The sequence below is a fragment of the Lagopus muta genome, chromosome 4 (genome assembly GCF_023343835.1).
Source record: "Lagopus muta isolate bLagMut1 chromosome 4, bLagMut1 primary, whole genome shotgun sequence".
NCBI classification, from domain to species: Eukaryota; Metazoa; Chordata; class Aves; order Galliformes; family Phasianidae; genus Lagopus; species Lagopus muta.
Window position 1 is genome coordinate 34601598 of NC_064436.1, and position 13354 is coordinate 34614951.

At 41.7% G+C, this 13354-nt stretch overlaps 1 protein-coding gene across 6 annotated transcripts in view; it reads left to right on the plus strand.

Moving 5' to 3' along the window:
* TNIP3 (TNFAIP3 interacting protein 3) overlaps window positions 1-13354 on the plus strand; it is an 85530-nt gene that overhangs the window by 32519 nt on the left and 39657 nt on the right. For 4 of the 6 annotated variants that reach the window (XR_007376221.1, XM_048941282.1, XM_048941283.1 and 1 more), the window contains exon 3: window positions 8765-8900. Coding sequence is in view for 3 of the 6 variants with exons in the window: in XM_048941282.1 (XP_048797239.1) it covers window positions 8765-8900 (136 nt within the window). In the remaining 3 variants the exon portion in view is untranslated. Of the gene's footprint in view, window positions 1-8764; window positions 8901-9392; window positions 9546-13354 lie in introns of those variants that run through there. The other 2 variants (XR_007376222.1, XR_007376223.1) reach the window with 2 other exon arrangements.

Consider the following 13354-nt stretch of genomic DNA (forward strand, 5'->3'; position numbering starts at 1 on the left):
GAGATTTTGTGGCTTCTTGGGTCTGCTTGCTTCTTTGTGAAGTAAAACTAGTTCTACTGATAATGGCAGGAAAAGAGGTTGTACGGTAGGATGGAGAGATACTTCATTCAGATAAGGAGGTCACAGTATGGTTAAGAGTGAGGCTGTGATGATGACAACCCATTTCTAAGATTCAGTGAGTCATTAGGAGATTAAAGAAAACAAATAGTGCTGAGAATTTAAATGAATAGCTGTAACCGGTAAGGTAAGTTCTGACAATAATGATGATAATAAATATTTCAGGTAGTTGAGGATGGTTAATACCTTTTAAAGCTACCTTTTAATCGTAACATGCAAGTGTGAGAGAGGAAAATAAGCAAAATGAAAGGAAAGTGTAGATGTTTTTGTAACGTTTAGGAAATACATAGTCCTGTATCCATCTGTTCTTCTGGAAAGAAACGCTTTTTTCTTCAAGTTAGTTTGTGAAATAAGTGGATTTTGAAATTGCTTGGGATTTCTCATTTGCTGAAGACACTGTGTGCTACTGCTAATGTAGTTTGACTCTAATCCATCTGCGATGGCAGGGATGTGTCAGATTCCTTTCAGACAGTGGCATCCCTGGTGAAAGCAGATGCCAGGTGCTGGCAGTTCAAGCACTGGATCTGTGACACAGACAGCTGTGCAATGAGCTTCCTCTGTGTTTCATTTGGCTGCCTAACAGCTACCACAGGCAAGAAGTTGACTTGAGTCAACAGAGCTGATTATCCTCCTCAGCTACTGTAAGTTAATTTCCTGCTGAAATTCCAAGTGGTGCTCTGTTTATTTTGCTTGCATTGTTAGTAGACAATGGGAAATACATAAGATCTATGGGGGGGAAACTGACCCAAATGAATTCTGGGCTTGTTTTGCTCCAAAGGTGCCCTGATTAGTGAGGGTTTTGGTGATGCATCTACATCCTGACTGAGGGTGAGCTAGGAGGCAGAACAGGCAGCGCGTAGGTCTTGTTTGGTTTGCAGTGATGCCTGATTGAGGAAGAGAGAGAGCAGAGGTGTAAAACACCAGTTAAAATCATCATCCATACAATTGCACCAGGGTGACAGTTTTCCAGGGAAACGTGTGCCTGTGAGGCCTGAATGTACACCTGGTGCTTATGGTGTGGCTGTGGAGCAAGCAGGCAGTGCAGAAAGTACTGCTGGAGGGTAACTGTTTCAAAAAGGTGCCTGCCGAGGCCAGGAATGTGCCCTAACAGGGGCTCCAGCTTTTACTGCTATTGGTCTTCACAGAAAGAGAGCACTGAAAACATTAATTTTTGCTCTGCTGTAGATTTTTCTCCCTTTTTGTTGTTAACTCTTAGTTTTCGACTCTTTCAACACTTTCCTGCTGTCTCCCACCAGCTTTCTGCAGGTGTGAGTTTCAGCAGAGTAAGGAGTTGATCTACTCAGAAAGCACACACTTGGCTGAGCTTTCTGCTTCGGGTGAATTTCAGAGAAAAACTTCAATTCCCTTTCAATTCCCTCTCCCTTCCCCCCCATGGTCCACATACAGCTGCATGAGCCCTGCGAGGGGAGTCTGGGTGACAGTGCTCCATGTGCTGCTTCTCCTGGGGTCTTCTGTCACTCGAGGCTTGCGTGAAACCTGACAAACTTAGTGAAACTCAGTCCATGACTTCCCAGGGGTTTGAATTTCTCCCAAATTCTGTCCATTGTGAAGAACTTGAATTACGGTTTTGATATTGTAATTAAGGAGAAGATCCTAGTAAAAGGGGAATGATGCAACCAGTTTAGCTGTTGTCTTCTTGCATGTCCCATATTTGTTGAAGGGAACAGCCAACCACTGGAAAATACGGAGTGCCTGCATATCGGTAGCTTTGCTTCTCTCTTCATTGAGGAGGGACAGATTACGTGAGCAGCTTCAGTTAATCACCAGACCAATTTTTTGGCTTCTTTTCAGAGAAACCAGATGTGTTTCCATTAAGAACATGCACCTCTTTTGTTGTTGCGATTTGTGTAATTCTTAAAATTAAGCAAAACTATTAAAGAATAATTGTTTCTGTTCACATTTATGGCACAGCTTCTCCAGATGTGGCATTTGACAGCCAAACAGCTGCTGGCTATTAAATGTTCCTTAAAAGCTCCATTCCTTTGTCGTAAAGGGAACAGAAGTGTAGGGACGTTTATGGGGTGACAGGCAGATGTTTTGGCTGAATCGCATTTGAGCAAAAGTTTAAGTGGTTTCTCTGCTGTAGTCTCAGTGTACACACTCGTTATAATCCATATCATACAGCTTGCCTTGTGGAGCTCTCTCCTTGGGAGTGGAGCAAGATTAGGTATAATCTTGTACTTAGCTCCCAAGTACCAGTGCCAGCCCCTTTTTCCCAGCATCTGCGACCTCTCACTCTAAAGACAGTACAGTTCTGTGAGGTGGAGCTCAGCTGCTGCTGGTGCCTGGCTTTCCAGGCATAGCAAAAGCTACACTTTTGAAATACCAGATGAACTTTGTTGTTCCTTTTCTCTCCCTCTTTCTTGTTTATTTATATCCTCACATTCAACAAAGGCAGGGTCTTTCTGCACGCTTGCACTGGTGCAGAGCGCTTCATGTCTAATAGATGTCTCTTATGGTGGTGTGTGAGAAGAGAAATGCAGAATGCGTGCAGTTCCATCCCAGGAGATGAGGCTTGGATTCCCAGCCCTAAGCTCCAACTGGAGATTTGCTTGCTGGGTGTTGAGTACTGGAATAGCACCGCTGATTCTTAGGGAGCTGCACTACATTGTAACTATTGTTTATCAGCTCAGGAACCCATGGTTTGCTAATGGCTTACTAAAGCTCTAAGAGTTCATGAGGTTATGAAAGAGAACAAAAACAACAATAATGAAAAACACACCCAGTTCTATAGCAAAAGTCTTGTTTTCTTGGCGAAAGATTTTTCTCTCTGTTGTTTATTAGATTGGCAATTCTTTGTCATTTAGTCTTGGGTGGGTAAGATGTTAATATAAAAATCTTAAGATATGTGCATGGAAAAAAGCCTAGAAATTATTATACAAAACTGAATTAAGAGAACAAAAAGCTTTCAAAATTGCAGAACATAAGATAATAGCATAGTTCTATGAATAAACTGTCATTGTGAAGAAGTATATGCCTGATGAGCACTGTATCAAAAATAGGGGAAATATTAGTTGAAATTGTTTGCCTTGAAATTTGCTGCCAATTTTAACTTATCAGAACCAGTTTGTCCTTCGTAATTCAAATTCAGATGTTTACATCTTTCTAAGGATCAGCTCTCTAGACTTGGTCTGAAATGTCTGAAAATGTCTGAAATGCCCACCCAAGGGGATATAGCATGTGTTTAACCCCTACACTCTGGAATTCATTTCCTGTCAAAATAGGGCTCTGTGCTGTTGGTGTCTGGCTGTAAATCCTGGCTTAAAAACTTTTCTCACAACTGCTTATGGTGTTTATTTTTGCTTTTGCCAATACAGGAGAATGACCCCAGCACACCAACCTATAAATTATTATTACAAATAGTTATATAGTTAATTTAATGAAAGAACGCATAATTCTGGTCAAATAATCAAACAGTCAATTCAGAATTTTGCAGTTTATTCCCTGAGACTCATTGTATTTATGTCACCGTTTCCACGTAGCCATTAGTAACTAATAATACTAATAACGTTAGCATATAATAACACTGGAAAAGACAATAATACTACCTAGTCTTTCCCAGTGAAAACCAGACAAGAGCTCACAAAAGATACCAGCAGCAACACTGGGACTCTTCCCAGGATTCATGCCCAACTATTTAAATAAAGTATGTATTTCTTAGCTATGAATCTATGCAATCTATTGCAAGATGGCTCATGAAATGACCATGGAGCAGGCCATCAGGAGCTGGATATGGTTGCTACTCCATTAGAGAAATGGGAGTTAATGAGGAGCTGTGCTGCTGCTTTTGACCAGAAGAAGCTTGACTACAAAGAAGTGCACTTGACTCTATTAGCTGTTCATTTCCACACCTTATGTTTTCTTTCTGCTGCCATAACTTTCCAACTTTAGTAGTTTTGGGCCAAAACTTTGCTCTGATTATACTACATGTATAATTTAATAAAACTGTGCATGCATAATCAGCACTTCATAGCATAACTCTTTGAGGATATAATTGAATAGTTTATTTGATTGAATGGCTTTGATCTAGCTAGGAATTTTAGTTCCAGTCACAGACAAAGCATGTGTCGGTCACATTTTTATGCTGACTCTCAGCTGAGAAACTGAGTCGCTATAAAAAGTATGCAGCAATTTATAAGAAATTAACCACAAAAGGCGTTTAAGTCCTGGATTTAAAATAGCATAAAGATACGTCATGAAGCAAAAAGAGAAAAACATTTTAAGACAGTAAGGAAATACAAAGGGGGAATGAAAACATCTTTGTTACACAGCTCTAGCAGCGAAATTCTGCATGGAGATGGTAACTTTCAAAAGGAAGAAAACACATCTGAGGAATTTCTTGTTTTTGGAGATCACACCTGGAAGGATATTGACTACTACTTCACGTGTTCATGACATGGAAATTATGAGTAAAGTTGTGCTCTCTCCTTTTCTCCTGTAAGTTGCTAAAACTTACAGTGAACCACCACCTGGCTTTGTATATCTGTCAGTGCTGCTTCCATCTCAAATGTTTTAATTTTCCCATCAAACAAAATTGAGCACGTAACTCACAATTTACAGAGAGGATTTACCATAATACCTTACTATTGTCTTCTTTAACCGTAACATGCCATGTAAATGGGATAGGTTTTATATTTTTTATCTTCCTATTTTTACATTTCAGAAAGCTTTTATACCCAGAAGAGATATACTTTGCCCTCTACTGCAGCATGAAAATATTTTTAACATTTTCCGATGGTCTGCCCAGGAAGGTGGTTGAGTCACTGTCCCTGGAGGTGTTCAAGAAATGTTTAGTTGTGGTACTGAGGGACATGGTTTAGTAGGGAAATATTGGTGATAGGTAGACAGTTGAACTGAGTGATCTTGGAGGTCTTTTCCAGCCTTGGTGATTTTATGATTCTACGATGACTGATTTTACACAACATGCATCTCTAAAATTTGAATTTCTGTTCTGTTTTTTTGTTCTTCTAGTGGATTGTCTATTTTCTCTCCTTACAAGAAACATTATTAATGAAAAACAAAATACCCAACTTTAGGAAATGTTGATAGTGATGTAACGTAATAAAGATGCTAATGGTGCACAGATATGTCTGCAAACTCCGCGATACCAAAAGTAGTTGAGGAAGAATTGCTTTCTGTGGCAGCTCTGTGCTGTGTGCCCTCTGCTGCTCACCAAGGGAAGCTCATGTTATCATCCAAAGCTGCCTTGTGCTGTGGTACTTCTAATCATGTCTTGGAGAGGTATTCAAACGCTTTGGTCATCTGTGTGCTCTGAAAGTATGGTCTGTAAAATGCATCTACATCACAGATATGGTTAATTAACATTTTACATAATTCATGATAAATATACCCTTCCAAGTACTGAAGTGGCTAGTGATCTTTTGAAATGCACATAAACAGAGGGATAGTTTCTGGTCAAAATACCCTAGTTTAAAGGCTGAGAGGAGAAATAAGTGCACTGAGAAACATGTCCAAAGAAATAGTTTTCTAACTTTCATGGTGGTGTTGAAACACATGGATATTACAGAGCAGCAACATTTGCAAGGGTTTGAGTCTTTCCCAGCCTTTTTCACTAGCATTGCTGGATCTTAATCCTTCTCTTGCCTAGACTCTGCTAAGCCTAAGAAGGAGAATGCAGAGTGAGAAAGGGAATTGCAGGAAGTATCAGGAACAGCACTCTGTCAGGCAAGCTGCAGGAAACAGAGCAGAGTGATGTGAGCTTCCTGACTGAGAAGAAGTACTTAAAGCCAACCCCCATCTTTACAGGGGATTTCCCAGGTCTATTCATGCTCTGATCTCAGGAGGCTGTGGTCAGACATCTCTTGCTGTTGCTGAGCAGCGGAGATGTGTGCAGCCTACCTCAGTGCACACTGCTGCCAGGCTGCTCCTCTTTTGGTTTCTTTGGAGCTGCCCCTGGAAATTGCCCTTTGCCTTTTAGCAGTTGTTTTATTCTGAGTTGCTTTATTTCACTTGAAGGAAACACTGACTGCACTGACCCAGCCAGAGAGGTGGGTTGCGCCAGCAGTGAAGGGTGGCCATTTGCAGCAGAGTGGTTATGAGAGGTGAAAAGTGATGTGCATGTGACTGCAACCCTGGGCAACGAGCAGAACAGTCTTTGCGAGAAGCTACATATAGGCAAGAGGTTTTTTCTCTCAGCTCTGTAAGCTAAGTGGAGCAACAAAGGAGAGCAGCTCTCACCTTCATTTGGTTGTCCAAGCACAGAATAGAAACAGAAGTTCTGACAGCTCAGCCTGAAAGTGTTGGTCAGTGGTTTTAACAGCTGTCCTAAATCCCTCAGTGCTGCTCAGTTACATTTCCCTTCGCTGTACTTAACCTCTTCTCGACTCTTCCCACATTGTTAGGGCTTCTGAGGAGGCTATAATAGCAATTTCTCCCCTATTATGTAAATATCATATAATGCATTTTTCCTAAAACTGCACCGTGAGTGTTTGCTTCAATGCCATAATTTCTCAGTTCTCTCAAGCACCCTTAAGTGCACTCAGCCCTCTGCATGGCATAAATCCGAGCTCTTAGATAAAGCAAGTCCCGTGTTAGGCCAGGTGTGGAATTCCTAATGAGTTGAAGCTGCTGTTTTTCAGGGAGGTGCACTTAGACGAAAGGGGGGTACTGATGGGCAGAGCTGGTTTTGTGTAGCTGCTTGAAAGCAAAGCCTCCAAAGAGAACTGTTGGTTGTGCCACCACCCCTCAACTTATTGTCTGAGAAGCTTAGCAAACAGTTGCTTAAAAAGGAGGAAAATGCCACTTGCACTGCTATCTGGGATTTTGCAACTTTTTAGCAGTACAGAAAAGGGCTGGTTTTCTTTCTCCAGGTTCCTTGTTTTCCTCCTGAGGTTTTCTTCTTGATTTACATGCGTTTGTGCTGACAAGGCTTTGTGGGTCCTTCCCTGTGAGCACTAAAAGCCCTGCACATCTCCTCAGACCAGAAGTGGAAGGGAAGCTAAGGAGTGCCAGGTTGTGTGCTTGCTCTGTGGAGCTGACTTTGCTCACAAAGCCAGCTCATGTGCCCATGTCGCCAGGGCTGGCTGTGCCACCCATGCAGCAGGGAGGCTTTGAAAACCGCAGGCATTTGGAGCAGCTTATGAAAATGTGTGCCAAGAAAGCCCTCCTTTTGTTCATTGTGACTTTAGCTGGCCACAATTCCCTTTCCAAGCGGTCTAACAAAATGCAGGGACTCTTTTCTGTCGGGTAGTCTCTTCCTTTGAACTCACTCTAGCTACCGTATTGGTTTAATACAAACAACAAAGAAGTCAGTACAAGGAAATATCTTTCTGTATAAGAGAAAAGTCATGTGATGTGTTCTAGTGAATGAGAACGTTCCATGATTGAAATGAAATATCGTGGTTCTGTTCCCTGTGCAAAAGTCTAATTGCCTACTGTGGAAGTCTAGCTCTCAAATTACACCCAAATATCCTGACATTACATTTGGTTTTTTTTCTTCCTCCATGCTGTGGCTCTACAAAAGTAAGACAGTTTGAAGAGGCTGGATTATAAAGAGGAGGGAAATGAACTTTATGCATAGTGAGATAGTGATAGGACAAGGGAAAATGGTTTAAAACTAAAGGAGGAGAGATTTAGGTTAGATACTGGAGGAAGTTTTTCACAGAGAGGCTGATGAGGTGCTGGAACAGGCTAACCAGAAAGGTTGTGGATGCCCCATCCCTGGAGGTGTTCAAGGCCAGGCTGGATGGGGCCCTGGGCAGCCTGAGCTGGTAGGGGATGACCAGCCCATCATGGCTGGGGGTTGGAACTAGATGATCTTTGAGGTCCATTCCAACCCAACCCATTTTGTGATTACATACATTTAGAGTTGGTTTAATCTGCTCAGGAAATGAAGAAAATATGTCCCGAAAGCTTGGCTTGGAGGTAGGTTTTTAGGGGGGTCTTCTTTTGCTTATGGCCAGGTCAGTCCTCTGAAAGTTGTGTTCCACCACTGCAACCCTAATTGCTAGCTCTCAGGACTTAAGTCCTGAGTGTCCTTAGTAGAGACTGAAAGAGAACGATTTTCCCACAAATATTTTTGCATTAAGAACAGATCTTTTTTTTCCTATTTTTTGCAAGTTACATTTGGGGGGGGGGGGAGACAGGGAAGAGGAGGGGGAGGGAATGGAAGGGCCTGTTGGGAATTTATTATGAAGTATTACAGAAAACAAAGTGTGCAATTTAAAAAAAAAAAAAACAAAAAAAAAACACCAAACCAAAACAAAAAACAAAACAAACAAACAAAAAAAACACCTGAAGATTTGGTTTTGGAATTCAAATCCAATTTTAACTATTTTGAGAACACTTGCGCTATATTTTAACATTCTTGCAGCTGGAGGTGGGGGTGAGGGTGCATGGTAGCAATCAGACAGCACCCAGGAGGGCTTGCTTGGTTTTTCTATATACAAAGTAATACAATTGGTCAAGAGCACTGGCTTAAATATTTTGCATGAATTTCTGTCACAAAGCACAACATGTGTGAGGCTGCCCGAGTGCTCTCTGACTGTATTCCTGGAAGGAAGGCAGCAGGAGCTTGTGGCTCTGCTCTGTCTGTTTTCATGTTCAGAAGACAACAGACAGATCTCCCTTCTCTGTGCTTTAAGTCTTTCTGCAATTTCTTTTTAAGCAGGTGTGAAAGTAAAGAGCTTGATGTTGAAATAAGGAACCTGATAGAGAGGAGTGGTGTTTCCAAGTCGTGTGAGGACTCTGAACTTATTGCCCAAGGGAGTCTGAACCACCAGAGGACTTCATGTTCCCCTAAGGTAAACACACTTTCGCAATTGTTATCTGTGAGAGCAGAACGTTCCAGGCACGTTCCCTGCGTTGGTTATGCAGGAAACTGCTTGATTTCTGAAATGATGCACTGAACACGCTCTGTATTTTTTTTTTCTGATACTGCTACTTTGTGCAATGAAGAAGTTAAAATGAGAAGGTGCTTTTCATGTTTTAGAAGGTCAGCTATAGCTGCTGGTTCTGTGAAGAGCCATCCCGTGTAGCCAGCTGTACCTCTTTGGTATCATGGATCCATGAGACCTCGTGCATGCAGAGCACTGATAGTTGTAGATAGAGCCCTTTTAGTTGTTGTGATTGGTAGCTCTGATTTAACCTAGAATGTAAAGAGATGTGAGGAAGAGAGAGCTCTGGGAGGATCAAAGGCATTTAGATAAACAGGAAGAAGATGCTGAAGAGGGAAAATGATTATTTAAGCCTGCATTTCTGTGATTTTATAAACAGAAACATAAAGCCACCTGCCAGAGCAGTCTTTGCTGCTTGTAGCTGAAGCAGCAGTTAACAAACAGGGCAAACATGTTTCCTTCCTCTCCCCTTGAACAGCAAGCTGCTTTTACCATTCAGGAGGAGTAGAAAAGGAAATCCCTGCTTTCTGCTAACTGGGAAAGGAAGGAGAGGTAGGTGTGAAGGAGAGCAGTGCTGAAGGTGTGAATGCCAGTGCTCTGCTGGAGGGAGGGATGGCACGCTTACCCACCGGTGCAGGTGCGCCAGGAGGAAAAAGAGATCTCTGAAGGCAGTTCCTCTTGGTGTGATACAGGAACTTCACGAGGAGGTGAAGGAGAGATAACTCTTCTATGAAATACAGGATTACACACAGCTCTTTTCACATGTGAACTGCTATTTCCAAAATGACTCATGACTTTGGGGCATGCACCAGGGCTAAGCCTGAGGAGATGCTGCAGCATTGGGCCAGTGGGATTAGAAACAGAGAGAGAGAGAAACTACATGGAGAAATGGGGATTCCCAGTCCAGGGCTGGAACAAGAAGGTAAAGCAGAAGTCAGTACCAAACTGAGTAGTAATCAGGCTGTGGAACTGCTGGTCTGAACAGCATGCACAGCTGGTCTGTGGGAATGCATAGCTCCCATGTTATTCTCTGTGACAGAAGGAGATGCAGGAAAGGATTTATGGGGTGTGTGGGAGAAAAAAAAGTGGTTGCACTCACTTCAATCACTTCTATGGGGTGCTTCAGTGCTTCACTCAGAACACTGTGGCAACATTCCATCTGTCGTATTTTTATACTTTTTGCATTTATAGGACCTTTTCCCACTTGTGACTCTTTTCCCACTCATGTAGCTTAAAGAACAAAGTTTTATGATATTTTCACGGTAGCAATACATTGGCTGTTTATTCTTTGTACTTATAAGTCAAAGAGGTTTTCACTAGGCTGGTTACTGACTTCAAGTGAGTGAGGCTCCAGTAATGTCAGATGAACTGATTCCATGAAATATATTGTAATACAGGAGAATTAAACTGCTAAAGCATCTGAATTCTTTTGAGTGGAAAGTCAGAAAAAGTTTAATGTAAAGACTCTCCACACTTGTAGCAACTTTGTTTTAAACGTCAAAATGGTCTACTTGCTACAGGGAAAAATTATTAACCAATTGTTGTAACATGAAATTGGCATTTTCACCTTTAGAACTGAGTTTGCAAATGCTTAGGTACCTGAGTAGCCGTGCCTCTGTGGTTAGCCTCACTGCTGATGACAGAAAATAGTGAATAAAAGGAGATCCTTTTATTCTATTCTAAAACAGAAGCCTATGCTTCTGTGTTTTGCTTGCTCTGAAGACACATCTTGCTCTAATTTTGTTTCCTGTGCATTAGGGAACTTATATGAATCTACAAGTGTTAGAGGGAGTACCTATCTGAATAATGAAAAATGTTGAGGCTGACATGCTTATTTAAGGGAAAATCCCTTTCTAGTGCATTTCTCCTGGTGAAGCACATGGACCAGCTTGAGACAGGAAGAGATTCTTCTGGTTTAAGAGCCAATTTTATTCTTCAACTAAAATTCCTTAATTTCTATCCTTTCATTATGTGCACGAGAATGGAGGAAAAAGGGCTACAAAAGGGTTGCAATAATGTGCCAAACGTTGCTGATTAAGTAACAGCTTCCAGAATAAAGCATTTATTTTAGACAGTTTTGCCCAAAGCAGAGTAGAAGATGTCAGAATGCTTTTAGAAGTGATTCAGATACAAAAGAAAAGCTTGACCCAAACGTAAGCAAACAGAAGATTTCTCAGAAGCCACCAAATTTTAGCCAAAGTTCATCTCAAAGTAAATGTCACGTCTACCATTCTGAAGCAGTACAATTTAAAAGAATCTCAGCATATATCTGATTGATAGAGTAGGAAGGAAAAAAGGGAGATAATTTTACTGTTTTCTTACAGTCAAGGGAAGGTTTGCTTTAGCTTGACTGGAGCAATTTAATGGTTTTTGGTTTCACTGCAGTGACTGAACAGAGTTTTCAGAAGTGACGAGGCTTTCATTACCTTAATTTGTGTGCCTATTTTGTAATACTTTTCCCAGAATAAAGATCCAGCACTCTCCAAAAATGAGAACTTCTAACTTCTTCTAGTGCTGATGCTTTCAAGAGGACTCAGCAGTGGCCAGAGTTCCAAGGTTCCTATTTAAATCTTGTTGCAAGATTCCTACTGATGACTAAAAGGCTTTTATAATCAGAAATGTTGGATGTTGCTAGAATAAGAACTACAAATAATCCTTAATTCAAAATGGGGGTGAGGAAGATGCCTTAAGGCTGTTAATAACAGAAAGTACATCATTTCCTAGAAACAGAATAGTCATTAGTAGAGGACTCCTGAGCAGATCAGCCCTTTCTGTAACTCTGGGGGTCAGCAGATTCTGCCCACCCCATTTGGTCACTGGAAAGCTTTTTCCACACATGGTAGATAGCAGGATTATTCCTGCTCCACACAGCTGTTGGTTTGCAGGAGCTTCTGGCTTCCACCTCACTGCCAGCCATTCCTGGCAGCTGTGCTCTGAAGTCTCTGAGAATGGGGAAATACCCTTTCCCCATTCACCTTAGCTCTTAAAATAAGGCAGCTGTGACCAAACATGGAGATGAGACGAGCGCTGGCTATCACATTCATCAGGGCTGCTAAGTGGTTTTTGAGGAATAGAGGGCCAGTTGTGGTTGTTGCCATTGCTTGTAGCACAGACAATATTCATAAGTGCCAAGGATAAGCACATGGGTGTGGATGGAGAGGAGAACAGGAGTGTGAAGGGAGGGAGAAAGAAGGGCAAAGGTCTTACTAAGAATTCTTGCTGATTCGGAGAACATAAACATTTTAAATTATGATTCACTAACCTTACAGAAGGTTTCAGGCTTACTCAAGCACCCTGCAGGGGGAGGTTCCCTCACTACTTTGTTTTCTTAGTATGTTTCATCATGTTCTGGTCTGTCATTTTAAGGGAGTTATAGTGGGGGAGGGGAGGGATTCAAGAAGCAGAATGGCATGTGTGGGCATGAAGAAAGCATTCCTACTATATGCATAGGCAGAGAGGAAACTACCAGCTCTCTGCAGAAAGAAAATGACCATTCTTGCACCCAATTCTTAAGCCACTGCACTGACTGTTTTGAAGAGCAAAACCTGCACCAATTCTGTTTTCCATATTTTCTTGAACTATATTTAAATGTAAGGAAAAGATTATTTGTATTCGGTCTCAGCCCAGCAGCAGGAATAGTGACATTTTGTTTTCTTATGTGGGTCAGGTGTAAGAAATGTGCAAAGGGACTGCCTTTCTGGAAAGAGTGGGTATAGAAGGAAAGGGTGAAACAGGTGAAAGAAGCATGCAATTCTAGAGGAGGTTCTTTCTCTAGAACCTGTCAATCAACCTGGCTAGATAAAGGCCTGTATGGCATACTGTAGGGAGGTTGTAAGAAGTAACATGACGCTGACTGCTGCGGATGGGGACGTGGATTTGCGCATATGTGGAGAAGTCAGAGGTAGTAATACTGTAAGAGGTTACTAAATTTGGACTTCTGCACTCACAGACTATTCCCTGCAGCCTGCTTACTGGAGGTTTTTAAAGTGTAGCCAGTAAAGGGCATGACAAAAGCTTCAGAGGAAGAGAAGAAATAGGGAAATTAAGGTTTGTGTAAGCATTAGACAGGGATTTGTTGCACTTGCTGACCAGTTTGTTACTGCTGTTATGTCACATTTAGTGAATTAAGTTTTTGCATGTCAGTGGCTGAAGTACAAATGATTTTGCCACAGTAAAATCTGATTTTTGTTAGTCTCTATTCCAAGGGACTTGTTTTCTCTGCAAGCCCTTTACTGCAGTGCTGCACAGAGTGCTGATTTGCACGCTGTTGCCCATGTGTATGTGGCCTGATGTCCTGTCCGTGTCTGAAGTCCTATTCCAGTCCTCACTGTGAGAGTTGCTCGGGCAGCCTCCAAAATTTA